Raw genomic sequence first — 26,675 nt, forward strand, 5'->3', positions numbered from 1 at the left:
CTCCCACATTTGGCTGGTTGATGCCTCAGTATGATAGTTTTTAGGAGATGAAGTCACACCATATTTTTTTACTGAAAGTCTGAGAATGCTAAAATTATGGTTCTGGAGCCTCTACATTTCTTCAAGTAATGCCAGGCAAATGCCAAGTATTAATGAAGCATCCTTGCATCCTACGTCTTTCATTACTTTGTGTGTGAATAATCTCCCTCTGGAATAAAAGTGCTGAAGAGTTTGTCCATTTCTCTTTTCAGATGTTCCAAGTTTGAGCTACCAGTGTGAGGAGAATAATGCTATGAGATGTAGTGTAACTGTCCCACAAACAGGAGGAACAAATCGCAAATACTTTTCAGCCACAGAGGTCTACAGAAGAACCACAGTCTGAAAGTCTGCTCCTTTAAGACTTGTCTTTCCTAATTCCCTTGCTCTAAGGAAATCAGATTTGTCCATGAATCGCTTCGCTTGCAAGAAAGGAACTAAGTTCATGACAGTTTGTATCCCTAACAAAAATCAGAGTGGCTGCAAGTGGAGTTCAGCAAGACTCCATTGACGTTAAGCACGGATAGAAGTTGTGCTTAACAGCTGAAGTGTCACACTGAAATTCAGGAGGATAGATGAGCCACGTAACAGCTGTATATGTTTCTTGGAGGTGTTTGTACGTCGAGGTTTACTTTAGAGCCTGCCAAGTGACATAAAGAGAGTTGTACAGAGCACTCTGTAAACAGCCTCTGAGGGGCAGAGATGCAGCCCAGCTGCGCCTGTTGGGAGAGGAAGATCTGTCAGCCAGTTCTGCAGCTGCTGGGCATGTCTGCAGGGATTTGGGCTCCTGGGCTATGGGAATTCAGGCTCCCACGGCTGCATCTCTGAAAACAACCCTAGCTCTGGCCAAGCTCGGCAAGCAGATTTTCCAGGTATTGGGTCCTCTCTGTATGAGTGTTTAAAAAGCTAACTGATGCATTTATTAGACATGAAATCTGGCCAGGCCTCTGTGACTTCAGAAGCATGCAGCAAATGCAGTGCCAGGATCCCCCAGCAAGCAGAAACTGCTCAGGGAGGAATAAAGGACATGTAAGACTCAGGAGGACAGACAGTGAAGAAGGGGGCTGCAAAGGATGTCACCTTGGGTTATACCTGATTGTAGTGAGTAGAAAGAGTATTAAATGAGGCGAGGAGAAGACTAGAGACCTCATCTATCCGTCAAAGGGGAGAATTTCTTTTTCTTCTTGCTTCTCCTCCAAACACCCTGACATCCCTGGGGGGAATGACACAAATGAAGCTTAGATTGAATCTAGCAACATCTTTCATTTCACAAAGACTAATTATCTTAAAAGGGAACTTGGGAAGAGCCCCTGGTTTGCAGTGTGTTGGCAGGGATGTGCTGCTTGCTGAGCCCCGTTCTTTGGTTGGCTTTTAACCTTCATATTCTGCCTTGCTCCTTTTGGATGAAACCAGGTCTCGCTGGTGCCAGCGGATGTTTTAATCATGCTGCCCAGTGTGAGCAGGGCCGGGAATTCACATTCATTTTCAAATCTGTCAGCTGAATCCGCTGAAAATCAAGTCTGGAGAATACAGGCAGAGTGCAACACTTTGGGGGTTTTTTGTGCTGAAAAGGTTTTTCTATTCACTCTGCTGTCTGCAAATAATACAGGAAAATAAAAGCAGATCTCTGGCTTCTGAGAATGGAAATTAAGTAGTCAAAACTTATGACTACGCTGCTCTGTAACATGTACAAGAGAACAGGAGGATTGCACCCAGCAAATGCTATGTGTCTTCAGCAGTTTCTGAAGGAGCTGAGGGCTCCCCAGGCCCCTTCTGTTTCCAGTTTCTCCATGTTTTACTCTCCTGGGAACTACTGGTGCATACTGGTGGTCTCCACACTCTGCTGATAGTCATCGACTTTTATGGAAATGCTTTCTTCTACAGCCTTGTGACCCAAATACCAGCACACGCAGTTTTACTTTTACTAGGCTCCTACTCACATTGTAAGTGCCACAACCCCTAGTTTGGGGCCTTCTGGTGTAAATATTGCCGACAACCTGTCAGGTACTGCATCATTTTGCATAAACAGTGCCTCGAGGTTTAGCCAGGCACTGCCAGCTGCATCTACACTTGGCCCAACTTCCTCCATCTCTCATATCAAAGTGCACGGTGACACTTGTTCCCCGTTGTGATAGATTCTGTTGTAATGACATCAGCTAAATAAGCATATAATGCCCCCAGGGCTTTGAATACGCAGGGACTGCTTCTCTAGAAACCAACATTAATGCAAATTAATGAGCTCCATTACCCTGCTTTATACTTTATTCAATACCGGCCGGAGCGTGCATTCCGTGAGCAGCACTGGAGATGAACAGCTGTTGATATGCTGAAACTCAGAAAAGGATGAGAGGTTTTGCTCTGCTTAGTCCGCCCAGACCCAGACAGCTCCTGTCTTTGCTCCAAACTCATGACATGCTGTCTGTTTTTCAGCTCCCTTTTGAACACAAAGAAAAAGAAACAAATTGGCCAAAATTGTCTGAACAAAGCTATTGAGGAAAGCTGGATTTAAGCTTCTCTGAGCAGAGTCTCTCTTCTCTCTGTCCACCTGGCACTGCCAGGGCCCATGTGCAGGTAATGTACTACATGCACATTGGCAAATTATTGAGACATTGGCCCTGGAAGATAGCCACCTCCCAGCCACAACCACAGAATATACACATGGTGGAATAAAATACTCAGTGCAATCTAATAAAATTGAGCTTCCTGGCTTGCTTCCACATCCAGTTTAGTCTGAAAATCAAGATTGGCACAGTTTAATCTTCTCTTGCACCATGAAGAAGATGTCGCTCATGATTTTTGTTTCCCTCTGAGGACTTGCTGTGTGATACATGGGCTTGCTCCTCCTGCCCTTCTTGGGATGCTGTTTAAACAGGCAGGGAATTGAGCCACAAGACAAAATAGAAAATCACAGGATGCAGCAATTCAGGTTTACATTTTTAAATTACGAGTTTGATTTAGAAGGTAAAGGAAGGCTCACTGTGGCTTGTTTTGAATCCTTCCCCATGTGGTTATCAGCTTCACCAAGCTGTCCTGCCCCATTTTCCAACACCAAAGAAATCCGTGTGAAGCCTCAGATGATGGAGAATAGGCTCTAGGAGCCTATACCAGTAATAAAAAATCGTTTTGGCAGCAACACTGCCCTTGATACATCAGGGTTAAGGGTGACAAATGCAGGTCAGGGCCTCCTAACCCGTGCTGCACAGAGCCTCACAGCACACTGCCCAGACAGGATTTCAAAATCAGCCCTTAAGTGCCTCCGTTGCACTTAGCCATGTGTTTAATACAGTTCTAATTGCAGAATGACTGCTTGAGATATTACAGAATTACCACAGATTATTTAATTGACTAACTGTTTGCTAAGGTCAGGTGGTTATTTCTCTGAGCGTGTGTTTTTGTTGGTATAGACCCCTGCCTCTGTGCTATGTGGCACAGCACTGTCTGAGCCACAGAAACAGAGCTCCTTTACAAGGAGGAAAACACTTTCAATTAACATGTTGGGAGATTTAATGGGCAGATGTGCAGGACCATTACAGTTGGCTTTAGAAAGAATCCAGGCCCTGCAGGGCCTGAGGAGCTGCACGCTGAGGCAACACCTGGGACCTGTCAATGCATGTAGGTTTCTGCAAAATATTTGGATATGATGCAGGTCAATTTCATCCACTTGGTGGTGTCTTTTAGACTGCTGAAGAGTTGCAGACCCCATAGAGTTGAATTTCATCTGGGATCACAATGACCATATAGCAGCCAAAAAATACTCAGAATGAAATAATGAATTCAGTTAGATGAGAGAATAAAACCAGCCCCTCTTGCCTCCTTTCCAAAACATATTCTTTCAGATGTTTAAAATTTTACTGAATAAATGACTTCTGCTGCGTTCCTGCTTTCGTACATCACACAGACCGATTCCAAAATAATTTAGCCATCTCCGTTGATAACGATGTGCGTAATAAATGAGATAACCCATGCGATTGAAATAAAGCTGTGAGTACAGATCTGGACACCAGGAATTACCAAATTTCTTGCCCCATTGAGGGGGTCAATTTACCAGAGCCTCCACTGTGCCTCTGAGCTGCATGACAGTGATGGGGAGGTGCAGCTGCAGCCGGCCTTGCTCCCCATGGACTCTGTTTTTCGAGAGATGCTCGTCATCTGCATCTCTCCTCTCACCCTGTGGGATGAGAGCAGTTGAATTTGGGGCATAGCTGTCTAAATATTTTCAATCTGAAGGCTGAAGGAAAAGCAGCCTCCAAATCCACATTGCACTGGTGGTACATAGCTTGGCGAGAGAGCATTGCTGCTTCCTAGTCCTTACAGGTCACGTAAAGGACAAGAGTGATGAGGCCCTTACTGTCTGTAGAGCAAATTTGGGATAAAAAAAAATTAACATAATTATTTTATTTAGTCTTAATTTTCTTCTTGGCTTTTATTATGTTATGTTTTAACTGAGATTTCTTTATTTCCTGCTGGGATTCTGCCAGAACGTTGTCATTTCATACAGAGGTTGAAATACATATTACAAAAGGAAACAAATCTTTCTCTTGATTGCCTGATATATCTGCTCTTTAATTTCGACTGATGATTGCTCAGCACCAGCAGAGCTTTTATCCTTCAGAGTTGTTACATTCTCTTTTTCACATTGTTTTTCATTGTTTGACATTCCTTGGCTAGAATCTTGAAAGGAAAATATATACATCGTCCTCCTCTTTTTAACTTATGATTTTTATTATGGAAATGTCCAGACCCACACATCTTGTAATCATGGTCTCAGGTATTGCAGAAATGTAGAATAAAAGGACAAGCTCTGCCACCAGAAAACAGCTCCCGAGGCCGTTTAATGATCCCCAGCACTGTGGGGACTGCGGCCAGTGGCTCCACGTAACAAACTAATGAGATTACTTTGTCCCTGCTTCCCTGTCTACCTGGATGAAAAATGCACACTAACTACCTCTGTGAGTATTGTAGACAGAACTCCCAGTGCCATAAGGGCATAAAATGCAAGGGTAGGTGCAAATACAGTCTGATTTCATTTTTCCATCTGATGCAGGCATCAGCTGTCCCTTATCACTGTTACATCTTCTTTTGTTCCTAATTTCTCTGTCCCTAGCTTATAGCTATTTTTTCTATTATTTCTGTTATTCTTGTTTTTATAGAAATTTTCTGGCTGTTTGTCCCTCAGGGCTATTAATATCTTCCACGGCAGCAAGATGTGAACAAAGTGGGCCTTTAAGAAAGAAGTTTACAGTGATAAACACCCACATAGACAGGTCCCTTTTCACCTTGAGGAAGAACTTCTCACAAAAAGTAACGGGCTTCTTTCATGCCTTGCAGGTGCGGTGGTGATTGCCTTCGTGGTCTGTTGGCTCCCTTACCACATCCGGCGCCTCATGTTTTGCTACGTCCCCTCCAACCACTGGACAGAGTGAGTCGTGATCTGGGGAGCAGATCTCCCTATGCTGGGATGGGGCACAGGGCCAGGCTGGAGCTCAGCGCTGGGCACCAGCAGACTGGGGATAGAGGTGGGGAGTGGAGAGAAAAGGAGGTAAGGCCTCCACCTCCTAATTGTTGTGTTGTTTTTCCTTCTGGATTTCTTATCGTGATTATCAGCCAAATTAAGAGCCGTTGCTTTGTGATCTAACTCCCCCAGGTGTAGCTGAAGGAAGCCTTAGTTTGAACCAGAATGCATCAGCAGCCCTTCTGTCTGTGGCTACAGCCACAGCATCATCTCTGTTGACAACGGCAGTGGATATTCACCTCTGACAGCTCTTGATGAAACGATATTTGGCAGAGGGGTTCATGCATCCAAAGGGGATTGCTGTCTCTATGGTGGAGATATCGATCACCAGCCCTGAGATGGAGCAGCTCCTGTCAACACCCAATTTAGTTGCACAGTGCCACATTTCCTTAGTGACAGGAGAGATTTCGCAAACAGGAAAATAACTGGGATGCTCAGAGTCTGGGGTAGAATATTCACTGGGTTTTACAAGGAGTGCAACAAAATTAACCAGTAGCAGTTTTCACTGATTAGAAGATGTCCAGACTCACAGACAGTGTAGGGATGCATACCTACACGCAGTTGCACACCTACGCTGAGCACAGCTCTGGTATTCACAGATGGGCAAAGGCTCACAAACAGCTACTTGCAGCTTCTCTGCTGCGTCAGGCCCGGTTCCTTGGCAAGGCAGCTACAGAACTGATTATTCATTTTAAATATGCATAGAGCTAACACTGCCTAGGGATCTAAACCCAGGTAACCTGAGAGAGCGCGATAATGTAAGAGGCTCTTGGTGTACGATGTCTCTCTCCTCCCACAGCATTATGCCCCCGTTCTCTCTGGGTCTTGGTCTGCTTACTGCAATGAACAGGAAAAGAAAAAAATCTACGATACCAAAAAGGCAGAGCAACAACGAGACAAGAAAATTTCATAAACTCCAAGCATAAATAATAGTAATTTATCATACAGCAGTTTGCTGAATGGAATTGTACATCCATCCATAGTGACAGCCAAAATCTTTGGTCATGAAAACAGAGCTCTAGGCACACGATGGGGCAAACTGTTGTTTCTTATTTGCTTTCCTATATGTAAAGCACTTAAAGCAGCAATCAATTATGTAGTGACTGTTTTTGCTTTGAGCCAAAGAGGTAGAGAATTCTGCTAGCAGTTAGTGTGAATTTATGCATTCTGGTTGCATTCACTTTTTTTGTTCTTCTTGTTCTTTTAAAAGCTGTGAGTGACTTTAGGAAAATGTTGAATTCACAGGCATATTATGAATGGTGAACGATCTATATGGAAGCTAATCAAGAGCTTGCAGCAGCTCAACATAATTGTTTATAAATGCATGTGTCTGCCCCTGAAGAAATCTTTGCTAAGCTAATTTTTTCACAACTACATTGAGAAACTCAGCTTGTAAGAGCTGGATGGGCCACACGGTACTTGGCATCACTGAGGGGGCCGTGGGGAGCTAGTGATGTACTCCAGCACTCGTCTATTTATCTTTTGTTAGACAGTGCTCAGACTAACAAAAAGGTCTGCGGTTTCCACTGAGATTAATGAACCTGGGGAACATCTTCCTGAAAATGAGATCTACGTTGTTTATAAACCCTTTACCAGCCCAGAGCTGATGATCTCAGTTTTCCCAAGGAAAGATATTTCCAAAAGGAAAAAAAAATAAAGCTAAACATTCTAGTTGAAAACATCATCTTGTGATGGCAAGGATACGTTCCAAAAGCATACTATTACCAGCTTGCCCCCAGAGTTGAAAACACCATCCCAGAGTACAGGCAAATCCCAACCCAGGGACCCACTGAATGAGTTGATGCAGCTCTCACTACCCAGGGGAGGAGATATCTGCATCTGTTACATGATCTTGGCTCTCCTGCAGGCTCTGTATACCAGAACTGCAGCCAGAAAAGTCAAACTAATGTATATGCATTACACAGAAGCAAATTTCCATCTGGTTTCTCAATTTCAAGCAAGTCTATTTTCGAAGAAAAAATGAACACAAGGCAAAAATCCCATCCAGTCCCAGAGCATAAATGAGTTTCTAACGGGTAGTGACTGGGGCAAGACCTTTGTAAAGGCATTTGACCTACACTTGCCCGGTCTCAGCTGATTCCAAAGGGTGCCTGCACTGACTCTCACTGGCAAGATCACATCCTTAACAGAGAAAGGTTAGCAACAAGAAAAACTCATGTGTTCCTCACACTTGTGACTTTGAATTATTTCAATTCTCCACACTCTACTTAGAATTCTATCTTTCATCTGTTCTTCCAGTTTCCTTTTCAACTTCTACCACTACTTCTACATGCTGACAAATGTGCTCTTCTACGTCAGTTCGGCAATCAACCCCATCCTATACAACCTGGTGTCAGCAAATTTCCGACAGATCTTCCTTTCTACGCTCACGCTTGTGTGCCTGCCATGGAGGAAGAAGAAAAGACGACTTGCCTTCACCAGGAAATCCAACAGCATCTCCAGCAACCACACTTTTTCCAGCCAGGTCACAAGGGAAACTACATACTGAAGCCAAAGGAGGAAGAGAAATGCATTTCGTGGAGTCTAAACTTGAGAGAGGCCTCTGTGACTTTCATGCATGGTCTCCGAATTCATGTAACACAAAGCGTGTTTAGCAAAGTCATTTTTGTTGGAGAAATAGGCTTCATTCTGCCAGTAACTTTGAGGTTATTTTAAAGCATTGGCCTTGCCTCCTGTGAGTGATGTCTACACGATTTGTAAGTTCAGTCTGGCGTAAATCCAGGTACAGTGTTAACTGGGATGCCAATATATGTTAAATTTAGGCTACTTCATACTGTATTTCATCCTTCTCTCAATGCAGAGACGCCATGTTCACATCCGAAGGTTTGAGATCATGCCTATTGGTGGCACTGAGCAGAGTCTAAGGAGGAGAAAGCAGTTTCAAAATGAAAGGGTTGTTTTTGGCAAATGGACATGCTCATCTATGGGATACTCACTGAGCAAGGAGTGAAAACTCAGGGAGTCAGATGGTTGTTTTAAAATTACTTCTGAATTCTTACGAATATGACCTGGGTGCTCAAGAGAGCCATGATGGCTCCTTGAACTTAAATACCAACAGATGATGCCTTACTTAGAATAGGGTGAGGATAGCCTGGGGGAACTGGGATCATCTTTCACTTTAGGACATGCGTAGTGCCTGGCACAGGGAGCCCCACTCTCTGGTATTGGTATTGCAACACCTGTAAGTAACAGAGTCTCTGGCAAAGTCAAGAATGTAGAAACTGTGCCCAGCTGGAGTGTTGAAAAAGAACAGAAATGGAAAATCTTACTTACGCCACACAGCCGAATTCTGTTTCTTTTGCCAGGGAAAGCAGTTAGCTGGCCTGCATTAAAGAGGTGAGAAAACAGCAGGCTGCTGAGGGCTCCAGCCTGCTGATACAAGAGCAACCAGCCCAGTTCTGTAGGACTTTCAGATTTTTCCCATTATTTTCACGAGCTGACATCTCATAGGCTACTGGCTGTAGGCAGTGGGGCCTCTTTTTCTAGCTTTCATTTATTTTTGATACCAAAACTGTTGGCAACTGATCTGTACATACAAATCTTCAAATAGATAATGCAAATGAAGAACACAAGGTCTAAGCTGGGGAGTCTTAGCTCTAAAACAACTTTCTTTTAACAAGTCAGAGGAACAGGGCTGAGACATATTTACAGCAAATCAGACAGTTTGGCTCAGTCAAGGTTATGCTGAATCCTGACTATGAGCGTGTTCTGAACAAAAATCAGGATCAAAGTAAGAGGACATAACATGTATGTTCTTTTCCCCCTATTTTTCCCCTTGATTATTGCTTTGAATTTGAAATTTCTCAGATGGCCGGGATAAGTAGCATGATGATTTTTCTTATATTGTTCCACCTCTAACAGCCAGCTATGAGATGTAACAAATTGCCCAAGAGCCTTTGGCACCAGAAATCAAGGGCCTCTGGGACAAGCTAAAGGGCTTTCCCTGCTGTCACAGCACCAGATGGTGACCTGCATGAACCTGGGAACCAACCCATCATCTTGTGCAACCTGTGCTGTGATTTTGCTGTTAGTGACCTTATGTCCCCCTTCACACCAAGGCAGAAAGTAAATCAAAGCTGTCCCTGCTCACATTCTCCTTGCCAGAGGCATTCCTCAACAGCCAATTATGCTCACACAAAGGTGAGCCAAACACATCCTATCAGGGAAACCATGCATTTTGTTAAAGGTCTGGCCTTTACAAAGTGATGCAGTCACAAACCATTAGCAGGAATTCAAACATACTGTAAAATAGAGGCGAGGCACGTCGGGGCAAGGGGCAGACTGGAGAGCGTTGGTGATAAGGTTAGGTTTTAGTCTTATCCACAGTTGCTGTGAGAAGGGTTATTCTCTGTTGGTGACAGACATTGCTGTTCATGTCTGCTGCTCAGAATGGCTGTGGGAAAGGAAAGGCGGATGGTTCCTGTTCAAAAGCACAGAAACGAAGAGATTCTGTGTAAAGAGAGTTCTAGGGGGAGCTCTGGTGAAAGGAGGCTCTTTGCAAATCCCTGCACACTTGCATGTGTCATTAGCAGAGGGGGCTTGCTTCTTTATGATGACAAACTAGAAGTGACCCTTGGCTCCATTCAGCTTTCCAGCTTTGCCTATCCCCTGCCACTCTGCAACTACTGAGCACTCACAGAACATAGGACTAGTCTCAATGCTGGACATGTGGTTCTGCTGCCATGGGCAGCTGTGTGAGCCTGCAGATCTCCACAGTGTCCTCAGCAATGCAGATCAGTTCCTGATATGTCCAGTACCAGCAGCATCTCATGAGTTAGGCCCTGCTGGGCTCAGGACATATAGAGAAAACACCTCTGGGGCTTTTGCTGTTCGTTGTGAGTGACAGCTCTCTGCTCCTGAGGCATTTATAACTGGCAGTTGTATAGAGCTAGCTGCACAGTACATCTGCCTGCCGCCAGCCATGGCCTCCAACCACACCTAGCAGGGATAGGAGACTATTTCAATGCCTACTACAGAACTACTCCAAAGGAAAGGGCTCAAAACAGAAATCGGTTGGGCTGTAGTTCCTTCTGATTCCGCCAAACTACAGGCTCTGTCCTGTCATGCCTTCTCTTGATTTCTCGCCCTGGTTGTAGAAAACTGAGGGCAGAGTTTACAACTGACAAAGCACTTTTGTTGCTCATGTGCAGTTGATTCCTCTTTGACAAGGAAAAATGGTAAAGGGACACACACACAGAAAAAGGAAGAGGACAGAGGAGACTGGCTTCTCTTTGCAAGGAAATTTGTGAGGAACCAGCAAATGTTATCACTGTGTGTGTGTTAGAAATAACTTGGAGATGGGAAGAAGAAGCAGATTGGAAGAAGAAGCTATAGAGGATCAGTACATCCTGCATCATGGGCTATGTAAAACACATAAGAATAGCAGAACCATGTAGAAACCTGTATATTCTTGGTTTATTCACCATTGCTACCTTCATCTAACACCTGTCCATTACAGCTCAGTCAAACTTTTATGACGTTTGTAGGGGACTGTAGCTGAGAGCAGCAGTCCTAAGGAGATGCAGATTTGCACAGGCACAGCAGGGACGCAGCACTTGTGGCAGCCTGACAGCTTCCAGCTGACTGAAGAAGGTGAGCTGCAAACAAAATAAATAACTCATGGACAACGTCCATAGCAGACCTTATGAAGCCAATCATCTCCACTGCTCTCACTCCTCCTGCACTAGCAAAGTCCAGGTATGATGAGCAGAGGCAGAGACTCTTAATGCCACACACTTAGTGTTGGCGTTCCAGGCAAGACAACCTTTAAATAGTTCCGGAGAGGACCCAACTTTTAACTGCACTTCTAAATAGAGTCTACAGCTCTGAGGTGGTTTCTGAAACCTCCCATGGAAGCTGTAACTGTGTGTTGCTTTGACTTTCATTAGGATTTAACATCCTATGTATCTCAGTTGCTTTTCAATATTCACTTTTGAAATGTTTAATGTTATTAACACCAACCTGCTGAAATGTGCTTGGTTATCTTAGGAAACACTGTACAAAAATAGTCTCACATAAGATGTTTGGCTTTGATTTTTATCGCTGAGATACACGGGCAGCTCACGGAACTTTTGATCACGGCTCTGTGAAGGTGGTGGGTTTATTTTTGATTTGACATGAAAATGGTAACAAGCTAGAGCGAAAATGAATTATCATAAAGTTTTTCTGCAGCGTTTGTTGGACTGCTCAAGTCCTGAAGAGCTGCCTGCAATGGGAGATTTATCCGAGCAGTTTGCCAGCTTCTAAAGCTCTGTTCCTGCAGAACAGAGTGGGAGCAGGCCAGAGTCTATGGCCTTAACTTGGGATTGCAGCTCAAAGCTACCTCTTCCATTGGGCAAATCTGATTACCTGAGTTGAGAAGTGGAAGTTACAGCTGATTTCATCCTCTTTCCCCTCTTCGCCTAGTTTTGCCGTACTCAAAATAGAGTTTTAGTTTCCCTGAGCTCAAAGAAGTGAGGATAAGTCCCTATAAGACCCTGTGGTTTTGTAAAGAAAAGCATGGTATTCTTGTGAAGAAAAAGGTACTAAATGCCAAGTATTTACCTAGGGCATGGTTTTCTTTCATGCCTCTCAACAATGATTGAACTGCTAACCCAGCAGGGTTTAGCTTTAAACCTAGTGGAGCATAATTGGCTTTTGCCATTAAACAAAATGCTTCCTCACGTCTTTTTATTCCCGTCTTGTCTGAATTCTCTGTTGGGGCAGAGGGGTGAGCATTCATGCAGCGTGCTGTTAATCTATGCAAATTTCCTGTAAGTGTTTCAAACTGTTTGTTTCGACTAAAAAAAAATCTGTTGAACCCACAGATGTGAAGCGCTGCCAGATGGATTCAGAGTGATCCCCATCTGAGGAGAGTTCATCAAGTGACCTCTTCAAATATACTGTTGAGGTTTCGTTTACCTTCACAGTCTTCATGTCAGGGCCGTCTATTTGGCAGTGTGTGAAATGAGATTTCCAAAGTCATTATGCTGTTCAGAAATTTCCCCCAGACAGGACTTTCTCACCGCAGGCCCCACACGCAGCGGTGTCTGAACGCTCTGCTGAGCTTGTCTTTTTGTAAAGCGCATGAAATCTCGCTTCAGTGATTGCGCCCGTAAAGAAGAAAACTAAAATGGAAAAACTGGTGAGGAGGGTTAGCAGGACACGTGCTAGAAACACAACAATCACAGGATCTTTGCATTTACAGCATCAAACATTCAGTGAAATAAAAGTCTGCTATTGCTGCGGACAGCTTGTGTTGTGGACTTGAGCTGAGCATCTGTGCAGCTACCATTTGTGCATGCCCTCAGTGGGGGCTGAAGTGCTGGAGTTTTCCTGTGCAACGCGTTGAGTGTTAGTCTGATATCTTCCTGGTTGTGTTGTTCGGTAGCTGTTTAAACAAAGCTTTATCTGCTGGAGCTCTGTCTGATTCTTTAAATTGCAGATGAATGACTTCTGCTTTCGGTTCGTACTCAATGAGTAGGGAAACAGAAGTTGCCAAAATTCATGGTGCTGTGTCCTGGCTTTGTGATCAAGAGTCCTTCCCCAGCTGTGCCACCTGGTAGTCCTGCACATACTGTATTTATGGCAAACATTTCTTAAAGTGCACCTTTTTTTTTTTTCTGAACTACAAAATGTTGATGTGCTTTATTTTCTGTGGCCTGTTGTGCAATGGGAAAAAAAAATGAATGTTCAAAGTGTGTCAGCGTCTCCTTTGTAAGATTTTCTGTGACAAAGGGAAGGAAAAGGGTGTGAAATCCTTTTGTACAGCAATGGGAAACACTCTTTTGATGCAACATGCTATTATTGATAACTGTGTTTACTGATCAAACTGTAATGAAGTGGTTACTTCCTGATATTAGCCTTTGTACTGTATGGTATTTTATTTTATTTTATTTTGTCATTAATTGAACCTAAGAAATAAATATCCAAATTTAAGGCTTGGGTTGATTTTCTTCCATCTGGTGGTGGCCGTGCCTGGGTCACACACCCTGCTCACCAGAACAGGCTGCTGGCTGTGCTCCAGCCCTGTGAAATCTCCTGAGATCTGGTAAAAGCAAAGAGAGTCTATGCCGGTTCACAGCTCACCCTGCTGCGGTGTTAGGAGCAGCAACAGAGAACAGCCAGCTCCCTCCAGCTGAACCCCAGGTCTCTGAGAGTGTGACAAGCCTGAGGGATGGGAGTGGAGATCTTCCAGCCTTCAAGACAGACCTGCGCTGCAGCGAGACAGCTGCTGTGCTGAGATCCCGCTGGCACTGCAAGAGTCCTGCTGTTTTCTGAACTCCTCTGTTTCTCTTTCCTGCTTGTTTTCCCCTGCTAGGAAAAGCACTAAAAACATTGCATCTCAGCCATTATTTCTACAGCAGCTCTGCCTAGAACACTGAACAGATCGGGGCTTTGTTGCACGAGGAGGTGAGTGTACACAGTGAAGGAGACGGCTTTCACCCCAGAGAACGTGCTGCTGAAAGACAAAGCAGGTTCCTGGGCCTCGACTCTGAAATCTCCCCTCCTGTTATCTTCCTTCATTTGTGTGACCCACTTCCTCCTGGCACTGATTTTTCTAACACAAGTGTAACTTTGTAGGAACAGGATGCTTAGGTATTGCCCACTGTATTAAAGCATCTTCACACTTCATGAGCAAAAATGAGGCACCTCCATTCTCCCTGCAGCTCCCCATTAAAGCTCTGTCATAAAGTAGCTCAGCTGAGTAACAGGAAAACCCACAACGTCTTCACACTTTTTAGCCATTTCACATGATTGTTCTGATTTCTTGCAGCAAAAAAGGTTGCTTGGAAAGCAACATCAGAATAACATTTAAGTACTTGAAGTCATCCGTGGATACAAAATTCATCTTTTAAAACCTCTTTGAGATGGGCTGCCTCTCCAAAAGCATTTTGGTGCTGCTCCCACATGAGAAAAGCAGGATTTCTATTGTCCTTACATCATCAATTATTGAAGAATCCAGTCATTTATTTGATGGATCCTTTTATTTGGTCTTCAGCCCTGCTCTGCTAAAAGGTGTCTTTTCAGTCAGCTGCCCACAGAGCTGGAGTTAAACTCTTCAGCAGTGAAAATCCACGCTGTGCAGCAATGTCCTTTTTTCTGCATGAGATTTTCGTGCAGAGCAGGATGCTCCCAGCGGAGTCTCCATTGCTCATGCAGAATACTCAGGCCTGGTTCAAACTGAGGTGAAAAATGTTGCCCTCTACTCATGAATTCCCTCGTTCAGAACCAATTCCTTGAAAAAGCAAAACTCCCAGAAGCCAGTGAGCTGTGCTCTACCAGTGAAACCTTCCCTCCCAGTCTCATGCAATCAGGCATCACAGCATGCCCCGCCAATGCAAAGGAGAGCAAAACACTGTGGATAGTCAGTGATTTCCTCCTGTTTTAGAAAGGGAAAAGGGCTGTGCTTCAAGCAAGGAGGAATGCTTTCAGTTTGGCCCATATTTCTCATTTCAATTATAAAGGTAATTTCCATAGTTCACAGGGGGAAAATTTCAGATGCTTTTTGAAACAAACATTGCAGTTGAGTAAATGGCTTCATAAAACTTAATAAACATCCATCCAGAAGTTAATTTATTTAAAATGTCTTTAAATCCTCCTCTGCCTTATTGAATTCATTTGAACTGTAGATCAGGTTGGAGTATATTCATGAGGGTATTTAAGCAGTAAGGCAGAGCATCCTGGTTATCATTGTAAGTCCCATGTCGGTTGTGAAGTCTGAAGCAAAGTGTGAAGAGACTGTGGGCACTCACATGCAAAATCCTTCCTGCAATGCATGAGCACAGATACAGCCCCGAGTGCTGATGGTGGCTGCACCCAGCAAAATGCTGGGGTTCAGTGTGGGGGCAGCCCTGCAGGGTGAGCACTCACTGGTCGCTGCTGGGCAGCCTGGTGCTGGGCTCACTCAGTTCCATGCTGCGGAGAAAAGTTGGAGTCAGCAAGCTTAGGATGGGACATCTAAGCCCACTGGGGGCTGTGGTTGGAAAAGAGAGAAGGAGAGAGTCCAAAAAACTGACATTTGTCTCGGAGATGGCCAGAATACCATCACAGGTGTGAATACCACTTGTCCAAGCATACACTCACCAATTTTCAGTCTTTCCATTGCAGACCTCTTCATCTTACTTGAAAGCACTGCATGGCTCAACTGGTTTGTGTTACCAGTGACATGACATTTCATTACACTTGGCTGCTTCTTTACAAAATCTTGAAGAAACAAGAAGCAATATCTTCCACTCTTTTAACACAAAAATGTAAAACCATCTTGTAAAGCAGGAATAGTCCACTTTTTCTCCTTTCACACTGCTGCTGTTCTGCTGTACACAGCTGACATGGGTAGTGTAGAATCTCAGCTTCACTGTAAACTGAAGTACAAAAAGGAATGATTACAAACACATGGCACAGATGATCTGTTTCACGATCTCCAAAGGCACAGAAAAAATAATCAACTCCTCACTTGTGAATGACATCATTATCTTGGATACACTGTTTCATCCTCCTTAGTCCCAGTAAAATGCAGCATGATGTTGAAAGGACGGACACTCTATATTTTGCCATTGCATCAGCTTCAGTCACATAAAAGGCTGAACCAGTTGGACCAGAATGTATTTGTTCCTTTCTTCTCCTTGTTCTTTCCTCTGTCTTTGGAAGCTATTTGTTAGGAAGGGTATGTTCAACATGTATACAATGCAGCTTTCAGCCTCAGGCACTCAAACACATCATAATTAATCAGGTCTGAGCCCACTGCAACTCATCACTGTTACTTAACTACATAAATTCCAGTGAAAGCATCCACATACCATTTTCTTCCTATAAAAGTCTCAGGACTGAGTAGGTATTTGCACTAGGTCACTCAGGCCCATGGTTTGTCTCCTTGCCAAAGAAAAATATCCAAAGGAAGAGTCCCAGAGTCAGAGCTACAAGGGAGGTTTGTGAAGCTATTTTTTTTTTCAATAACTGTGTGAAGGGAAAGATACTACACAGCCAAGTTGGTGTTATCATAGGTACTCTTAATAACTGGAGTACAGACTGCGCAGTGTAAGACTAGCCCCTCATAACCATTGTTGCAGAGGAATAGACTGCTGGGCTCAGCTGAGAGCAAACACTCCATGGATTTTGCTATCCTGTACCTGCGTGCAGTCCACAGTCACTTGTGGGCTTGCCAACACCCTAACAATTCAGGAACATAACTGAGATGTAATGGCAGCCATTAGCAAGTTTTAACGGTGTTAGCACAATGCTAACACCCTAGCAAACTCCATCTCTTCGCTGCTGCAAGGGTGCTCTTATGTTATAGATATGGATTTCAGGAACAGAGAACAAAATAGATTCACTCAAGGTCTCTAATGAGATCTTCCTGCAGGCTTGGGATTCAAACCCCAGTGTTTCCGTCCCAGTCAGCTCTGATTCATCTTTTCCTTCATTCAGCACAAACGTAGTCTTAGAGCCATATTTAGCCTCCATTCTAGAGGTATGTCAGCCGAACATGCCAACGTTCAACCATTTAAAAGCAACTCCTGTGGCTGTCATCAACAGCAACAACTTTGGCATAGCACTTGACAGCTTTCAAAGTACTCTTGCCGGAATACTGCTGCTATGCTTGATGTCTGCTTCCTTACAGAAAATATACACCCTGCAACAGGTGAAGCACAGTATTCTAAATCACAAAAATATCCAGACAGGAACGAACTCTGTTAAATGGGAATGGCCTCAGCAGTGCCATGAAGAACTATAAAAGAATCTGTGACATCTGACATTTCCAGAGTTCTACCTCTTCCCTCCACTTGAAAAGCATCTACAGTTGCCAGCAGCATTCTCAGTACTGCTCTCACACAGATTATGCATTCTTACAATGTTCCACACTACTGCAACAGATCATTTTTTGGTCTTCCTTCAGATCAGCAATTGGGATAAGATTTATGCATTCTTTACCATTGTCACAAGCATGAAATTAGATTTTTCAGGACCATTCCAGAAAAACATCTTAGGTAGCCAGTGGTGTTTCCTGACTCAGAACTTTTTACCCTTCTGCTTCGTCTGAGCTTGATCTGGATTGGGACAAGCAAAGGTAGAAGGATATTGAAGTTGGTCACTGATGACACCACAGCGAGGTAGCCAATATTCTTGTCCAGACAATGGCTGTCCTTCCTGGGGATGGCGATCTAGCAAGACATGTAAACACAAACCTACACACTTTTGATACAAAATCAAATACAAATTTGGGGAGCATTTGTAAACCCAGATGAAGGCCCATGTGCACAAGTGGTATAAATCAGCTTGGACCTGAAAAGAAAAGCAGTTTCTGTTCATAAGTGACCCAGTCTATCTTTGTTTCTCATTCCTGCAGCTTTCTTTTTTTAAAATAACATTTAGCAGGGGAAAAATAAAGCAGTTCATTATGTTAGCAGCTCCACAGCCAATCTTAAACGCCGGAGGCGCTGATCAGATTAAAACAAAAATCACATTTTGTAGCTGACGTGTGGAAGGAACAAAGACTCTGGTCCTCATTTTGATTGAATACAGGATGATATCTCTTGCTTATTGTATATATTACAACTGCAAGGAAGGAGATCATTTATCACAGCATGCTTCAGTGCTTTTTAATATACTGTTTATCATAAGGAGCTCACTGGCATTCACAGAGCACCCTTGCAGATTTCACTTTGTATCTTAATAAATTTTTATGGACTTTGGGAGACGGAGAAAAATACTTCTTGTTCCTGTGCTGCCACTCTCGCTGCATTCATGTGCAGTCAAAACCAGCTCTTCATCAAAGTGAGAGCAATGTCCTCGGCTGAACAGGCAAGAGTCAGTTCTCTGAAAGAAAACCGCATGTAATGGTGCACCATCAATTCTTCCAGTGGCTGCTGTGACTGCTACAGCACTATGCAGATCCAGCCTAGCAAATACACTGTGTTGCACTGAAGGTCAGTCCTGCACTTCGTTCTCCATGGTCTCTCTGCTGATCTCTGGGTCAGCATCTCATTTTACGAGCAGTGATTTTACCTCTTGTTCCAGTGCCAGTATGACTTTCGGACATCAGCCCTCTCTGATTTCCTTTGTTATAATCCAATTCCTGTAGAAGTAGTGCTGGCTTCTGCTGGGAAAACATTTCATCAGCCAGCTTGAGAAAGATTTTGGCTTACTGTTAGTGGGAACTTCACAGCTGTGGTGAGCAGGAAAGGCAAAGCTGCCCACAGATGAACACCAAAACTGAAATTATGGAACACTATCTTTGCTCCACCCATCATTCTGAAAGGCAGATGCAAAATTAATGAACCTCTGTACATGGAGACAGAGCCACAAAAGTTCTCTGCAGGGAGATATTGATTTGGCCCCTGCTGAAATGCATGCCAGCTCCAAAGCTGACGACTTTTCAGTGCTCAGCTTTAAGGAATGTTGTGCTCTATCAACTTAATGTGTAGGATAAAAGGTTCAATGAATTCCAACTGTCACCAGGAAGCGTGGGAGAAACAAATGTACAGTGATAATTCTATTTGCTTTCAGTGTCCCGATATGCATCATGTCATCAAAAGGATTTGCAGACATTTTCCAGAGAGAAGACAGTTGTGTTAGCAACACCATCGTGTAGTGAAAAACACTGGAAAAGAAAAAGAAAGAAAACAAAACCCGCATTCTTCTCATGTCTGATTTTCACATATTCACAAATCAGTCAAAAGCTATTTCTTCAACCACGGTTTCACTTCCTCTTGTTTATGACAATTCATCCCTCTGTGCTGTTCATTTTCCTCACGGATTGCCTCAGGGCTCAGGGTCTGTCCATTTTTTATATCCATCTCTCCAGGAGGCACCGTAGGGTTTGAAGATCGGTTGTCTTGATCAACATGAAAAGGCTGTTTTATGTAAGAAGGGGCTGTGAGTCACAGCAAGACTCTGATGAGCCCAATAAACTTTCTTAGCAGCTGGCACCACGGTAATGGAGAATTAGGAGCTACAGGACTTAAATGAAATACGGAATCAGATAGGATGGGAAAGATGTTTTGTTGGGGTGACAAATGATAAACCTGAGGACACTGCATGTTTGTTTGATATGGAGCCTATTTCTTGTGAGGGATAAAATGGAATTTCTCAGGAGGCCATTTATTTGTGCAAAGACAAAGAAAGAAGAAGAGGAGAATAATCAAAATGAACTGGAGGGAAAGAGGGCTAAGCTGCACCCAGTGCACTGGGATGAAGGCAGGACGTGGGTACAATCCTGTTAACGTGCTGCCAAAGAAAGCTCCAGAGCTTGTCTAGCTCAGTCCAGTGCCCTCCTCTTCACATCTAACTTTTCAATCACAGGTATTTTCAGTCATCCCTATGTAACATTTGGAAAAAAACTGTGTGCCTCAGGCACTTAAAATCAGTGTGCTTATTTTGGTTTATTTCACCCCCCTTGCAAATATTCACTTCTTTCCAGCCAGCTCCTTCTATTTTGGGTGATCAAGTAGAAGTTTCACTTGAGCAGCTGTTGTTACATGCCACGGACATTTATACTGTTGATAATTTGTTTTCCTCTTCATAGTAAAGTATCTGTTCTATAAAATGGCTTGAGTCAATTCTCTATGTTTTTTCTTTGTGAGCAGAAATACTTCTGGCTTATTGGCCTTATAGATTTATTCCTACCTTCATTTCCTTTAATAAGATTGTTGCTTTAAAAAGACTTAAATACTGAGACAAACAGTAAATGGATTTCAGATAAATTTGTTCACTGATCGAGGTGCAAAAGAGAAAATATATCAATTAAATTAAATATTAGTTTCTATCCACTATTCTACCAGCAGTAATGAACAGCAGTCTGAAATACAATTCAACTCTAACCATAAATATTCATAGCTAAAAGTCCTTATTTTCCCTTAAACTGTTCTGTGCTGCTAGCAAATGAGAGCTCATCATAACTAGATGTACACAGAAAAACTGTGATGCAGAAAAGTGGATTTCATTTCAAATAAATCATGAACTGTGGAGGAAGCAATGCTATATACTATGAGTTAATGCATGAAATTTGCATGGGTACATAGAAAGCAAATCCAAGGCAAGCAAAACTGGGAATATACAGTCAGGATTAGGTGAAGACACAGATTTGCAGCCAGATAGTCTAGCCCAATCTTGGGGATCATGAGCAGCGAAGTGTGGATCTAACTTTTGCATTTCATCCAAAGGACAGCAGTATGGTAAGCAGGGTTCAGCTTCCCTTTAAGGATGATTTTGGAAAAGGAGCTCACACTTCGGGAGAAAATGTTGCCTTCTCTAACATCCCAGCTAGCCTCCAGTCCCAGTTTCATGCAAGAGCTGACTGTGGCAGGCACCATATGTAAGCAGTCCAGATGTATTGTGACAGAAGAGTTTCACTGCTGCCAATGAACTTACATCTCTTCAAGGGCCAGTTTTGCATGTAACCATTAGTAGCTTCTTTGCAGAAATAGGGATGAAGTGCAAACAGCCAGGTTTTTGGCAATGCACCAAAGACTGCACCAGACTGCTACAAGTGGAAACCACGAACTCTTACTGCCTGAGCTGTCTAAGGCCAAAGGCAGCACAAGCTAACACATTGCTGCAGCATCCTTGCTCCATCCTGCTGGCTTGCTGACACAGAGGCTGAGGATTGGAGGTGTTATGCCAAGCAGGTGTGCCAAGCCAGCTACTGTCTGTGTGAAGCCTGAGTGATGGAAAAACAACTAGAAAAGGCCTGGTCTAGCTCTGTAGGACAGTCTCATCAAAATCCAAGAGGTGATTTAGGATATCGGTGCACAAACCTTATGTTTTCCCCTCTCTGCTCCCATTCCCTTAGCCAGAAGCTTACCATCCCCAGGAATAAAGTAGCTTGGGACAAAGATACCTTCAACCAATGCTCACACTTTAGATCTAGAGACAGAGGCTATTTGTTGTGTTCGTGTTCACAACTACAAGAGGAGGGGAAAAGGAAGAACGAGTGTCTCATAAACCTTCTGACAAATGGGAAGACAAAGGTAATTCAGTTAGTCTGCACAATGATGTTACCAAAAACAATGAAGATCTTAAGTAGATAATATCCTTATCCTACTATCCTTTATTTTCATTGTTGATTCAAAGCTAATACAATTATTTCTGTAGGTGATGTCTCAGTTCTGGTTTACATGAGGGAACAGTCCCTCTTGTCCCTTACAAACTGTTAATTCAACATGACAGGTTTTACCTGAGAACACTAATAATGTTGTCATCTCTGTCGTCTGTTGGCACAAAGCTGGACCAATACATTCTGTCTCACTACTTGAGGCAATTCCATGGAAGCAGGTCTCTATCAGGTGACAATAGTATACAAGGGGAATTTCTTTCCTTTTTTTTTTTTTGCTTTTTGTTATAAAATAAGGAAGTGGCACTTTCCCCATAACTTGAAGTTATGATTCCCATTTATTTTAGTTTCAACTCTATTTCTTTCAACTTTTTTCAAGTCTTTCTTCTATTACAGCTACTGTAAAGGAAAAGGTATGAGAGGGGAAGTCATCTGCAGAGAGGACGTAGGAGTAGAGCTAATAGGCTGTGGTTGAGCTGGTCACTCATCTGCTTCTGTCTTCTACTGCTAACTGAAAAAAAATTGTTTCCTTTCTTCCTTAATTATACCTGACTCTCAGCTGGGAACATGCCCATTGGTGCTTGGATTCCATCTGCCTCTTCCCATGAGAAGAAACAGAGTCTGTACCAATAACATGCTTTCCTTTGCAGGAAGTCACAGTCTAAATTTCTGGATGTTCTCAGACAGATCCTGCCAGGTGGTCCCTTTGGACATAAGCTGTAGTCCAGCCACAGCTACCTGCGCTCCATGCTTTTGGGGTCCAAAAAGTACATACAAGAACTCTCAAGAGCCTGAGCAAGCCTCCAAAGCTGCATGACCTCAAAGACAGGACCCCTCAGGGACAGGGAGGCTCAACTCTTCCTCCCCTGTGTCTTCCTCTCATTTGATTTGACTTTACCTGCTTTGAAATTTTTCCCACTTGTCTGTGCTATGTTCTTCCTCTAGAGAGAGAGACACAGTTAAAAGAGATGGTTGTTAACACTGATGCTGTGGGTTGCAGTGCTGAACTCATTGAGGTTTACATACTGCTATCTTCAAACTCCCCAAGAAATGAAGCATTGCTGTAGGGTCCATGTTCAAACACTTGAAGCTCTTGAGATGGGTCCCTCTGAAGGAAAGCTAGAAATTACAGATGTTGGGTGTTACTGGCTACTGTGTATCTTCAGCAAACAACTCCTTTGCCTTATCCATCTATACGGATCCATCTCAGCATCTTGTTTATCTTCATGGACTAACTGTGGAGCTTCAGTTAAATGCATCTTCCCTCATTAAAAGAAAAACATGTAGAGAAAAGAGAATCCTCTTCATTTTCAGACCTCTCTATTGACACCTTTTCTTGTTAATCCCACTTACCCGTACAGATGAGCATACACTTGTTTTTGGAGTACAAGGGAGAAGAGACATAAACTCTCTGTGTTACAACTGCTGCCTCATGATCTTCACTTCTGAGAACAGCATCATTATTATATGAAGTCTCTCAGCTTCCCTTTTATCCATTATTGTAGTAAGCACTTCGGTTTGTTCTCTTTTCAGTCTGGCAACTATCATGCACAAACTAATACTGTGGTACCTAGGACTTTCTGAAGAAGGACAGATCATCCTGATCGTCCCATCCTATCTTCTTAGATGTACAAAGTCATTAAAGCACCTGCACATCCCAGAAGCTACTTGAACCTAAAGGCTTAGAGCATCATTACAGACTCTCAACAGCATCCAAAGGAAATGATACCCAAGCACAGATCAGGCACAAAATATCCGCTAGTAATCAGGGCTGTGGGATGCCTCTTCTTACAACTCCTCCACTCCTGCTGACAGCGGATGCTGAAATAAACTTGCTCACGTACCACATTGGAGTCTGGAGACAAACCAGCAGGAAGGGAGGAGGTGTTGGGGGTGGATGAGGGGGAAGGATTTTTTTTCTCTGTGCAAACATTCAGTTTCACCACTGACAAGTCTGACAGATGGAAACCAATTAAAAAAAACTCTTCTGCTTGCAGGTGCCAGCTTCTTCAGTGAAGTTCAGCAGTTCTCTCCACCCGTTTGTAGTAACAGCTGGGTGCTCACACACGGCAAGTGAGTTAAGCAGCTTTGCTCCCTGGTGTCACAGGCTTCTTGCTTAAACGAGGATTGTGCTGAGGTAGTTGTCAGCTCATGGGTAGCATGGCCAGAGTCCCTCTGCTACCACAGCTTGAGGGGACACATATCAATAATGCTGCTGTCCAGTTGCTGGAATAAGGTAGCACAAAGTTTGGTTGCAGTCTCTTGTTCCCATTTTCCCATGGGATGCTAATGAAGTGTCTGAGAAGAATATAAGCCATTTCAGCAGGAATGATACTATGAGTTGCTCCTCCTCAAGAAAATGTTATCACTGTCAATAGCAACAACGGAAAGAAGTCACTGACTTTCCTCAGCCCAAAGAGATCTTACCTCAGTGATGTAGTCCAGATTCAAGTACAGGAGGCGTTTTATCTCCCTCCTATAGAACTGCCAGCTCTTTTTACTTAGTGTTTGTTCAGGGACGCTCAACAGGGCCTCTGAGGCTGCTGCTCACTCGTCCTTGCTCACACAAGGCTCGATGAGAAACCTCATGCCGTGAAACCTTTTGAAAGATTTCCCCCTTAATGAGAGCCACTTCTCTGCAAGGAGCCACTGTGGCCTGGTGATCAACATCCATCATCTTGGGCAGAGCTACTTCGTTGTTATACTCCCACCTTGCCGCAGTACAAAGCTCATTAATACAACTTGCATTCATCTCTGGCCATTACATGTAGGGTTGACATTTTGAAATGCCTGGCAAATCACACAGCAAGGTCCCCTAGCCCCAGCTTACTCATTCCATCCCTAAAAACAATCTGCAGAGTAATGACGGACAGAAGGTCTTATTCACTAATGTCTCTTCATCTGCACTCATGAATTTTTATACTGTCGCCTTCCTCACAGGGCTTTCAGAATGCTAAACTGACTTTATTAAACGTGACAGAAGATAACAGCACCTTATAATAATTGCTTATTCTTTTCCATCATGAAAACTATATAATGCAGCAATCTCAAGCTCACTGATGAGCAAAGAGATGTCCTCCTGAGTCACAGCTATAATGTCAGCAAGTCTACTGACACTCACTATGTCCCACACAAAATGGATGGCTCAGGAGGTTAGCAGAGACATCCAAATTATCTTATGATTCAATTAGTCCCCTTATGGGCAACAAAGGAGAAAATAGGATAGCAGCAAAAAAACACTGGAGTGCATATCCTTCCTGGGGAACATCCTGCAAAGATGGAGAATGAGGAAAATGGCTTGCTTTACCTTTTTATTCTAATTTACTCCTGGGAATGGGCTATTAACTAATGGATAATACCAACAAGGGATTTTCTCTCCATGGCCAAAATTTTCCAAAAGCCTGCCTTCATTCTTGAGACTCCAAGAAATCAGTTGCTGAAAAGTCATCCAAAGCTGAAGAGAAGTCTTCTGCCTACAACATCTGCCTCCCTGAGATGAGCATCACTCACCAGCAGGGTATCAAAAGGGCAGGAGATGTAGCAGGTTGGAACTTGGAAAGCTTGAGAAATGAGGAGCTGGTTCCATTTGCACTTGAGCTGTGTTCCAGTTACCACAGTTGTGTGTGTTGATCAGACACTTAGCTACACAGCAGCTCCTGGGAATATCTGCAATTCATGCTACAAGCACACAATAAACTGCTGCAAAATTTGTTATAAGAAAGAAAGTCAGGTAGTTTGGTGACAATTAAAGCCAGACCAGGAAGCAATATCACTCATGAGCTCTCCCTCTTACATAAAACCATTGGTGTGGAGCTATCAGTATCCTAAAAGAATGCTCACGTACTTCATTTCTTCTTTTCATCCTCACCATTCTCCAGTGACTCTCAGTTTGCTCCAGTCATATTTTTTTCACCCAACAGTAATGAATTTTATGCTATTATCCTTTAATTTGCTGCACATTCTGAATACATTCTTGGAAACTGATATAGGGAGTGTGCTGCTGTCATTTGGAAGCAAGAAATGGCTAATGGGCTTATAGCCAGTCCTCAGATTCAATTCCCTGGCTTAGTGCAGCCAAAATGCCTTGAATGAAGAATTACAATTGTAAAGGGAACACAGAAATCATTCCTGCAGCCTGTGGTACTCTAAGCTCTAAGGAGACCATTCGACACTTGTACATATGCACACACTGTCTATGCATACAGGCAGGCATTTTGTGACATCATGGTACAGGTTTCATGCATTGTTCAATAAATGCGCATGGAGGATTGGAAATGCAGATGGCAAATTGGCTTTCTGACTCACAGCCCATGCCAAAACTTTGGCCTATTTGCGCTGCCCAGTTTGACATTCTTTGCTTGAGACGTTGGAATTTCACCTTGTTCTCAGATGAGCTTGATGTTTTCTCCTTGTGACATCATTCTGCATATTTGGCAATAGTAAACCACAGTGAAAGAGATGTGGAACTGTATTAATGCTCTCTTTTCTTTGCTAATAAGACTTAAAGCTTCAGGGGAAAGACCTATGTTTCACGTGATTTTATCAGGTGTCCTGGATTTAACTGCAAACGCCTTTTACCGTCTCTGTTCATTCTCCTCATCAGACCCCAGATGCACACATAAGAATACACATCACCCTTCCCCTGCTATTTTGGCTATTCTTTAGAAAGCACCAGTTTTCAGGGAAGCATCAATGGTTGCTGAGATGCCAGCAGGCTGCTTAAGTGAAGCTGGACAAAAAACATACATCCAGTTAAAAAATACTATGTTGTAGCTATATTAAATAAGATGTTGCGGTTGCAAGAACATGGTCTAACATCAGGATGTAGTACAATAAGGATTTAAAGAAATGTGAGAAGAATTTTCTTCTGAGAAGTCATTCTGAGGAAATGATCACCTGTTTTGTGTACCCACTATTGTCTACAGATTTTCTATATCTTTGCCTATTTATCAAAGTCAGCTCCATTACGTATTTCCTAAGCTTCCATGTTTTGCTGCCTATTCAACTGTTTTGTGATTTTTCCACTCTCTTTCTCTGTGGCCTTACAATCCACTTTTTGAAGTTCTCATCATGGGC

The 26,675-nt window shown here is 43.2% G+C and overlaps 1 protein-coding gene across 1 annotated transcript in view; it reads left to right on the forward strand.

Annotated features, from left to right (window-relative positions):
* The window catches only part of NTSR1 (neurotensin receptor 1), a 50,698-nt gene extending 37,247 nt beyond the window's left edge, over positions 1–13,451 (forward strand). The window contains exons 3-4 of the mRNA XM_021416876.1: positions 5,365–5,455; positions 7,808–13,451. Coding sequence (XP_021272551.1) covers positions 5,365–5,455; positions 7,808–8,057 — 341 coding nt within the window. The 3' untranslated portion in view covers positions 8,058–13,451. The remainder of the gene's footprint in view (positions 1–5,364; positions 5,456–7,807) is intronic.

This window comes from Numida meleagris, chromosome 19 (genome assembly GCF_002078875.1).
Source record: "Numida meleagris isolate 19003 breed g44 Domestic line chromosome 19, NumMel1.0, whole genome shotgun sequence".
Lineage (NCBI taxonomy): Eukaryota > Metazoa > Chordata > Aves > Galliformes > Numididae > Numida > Numida meleagris.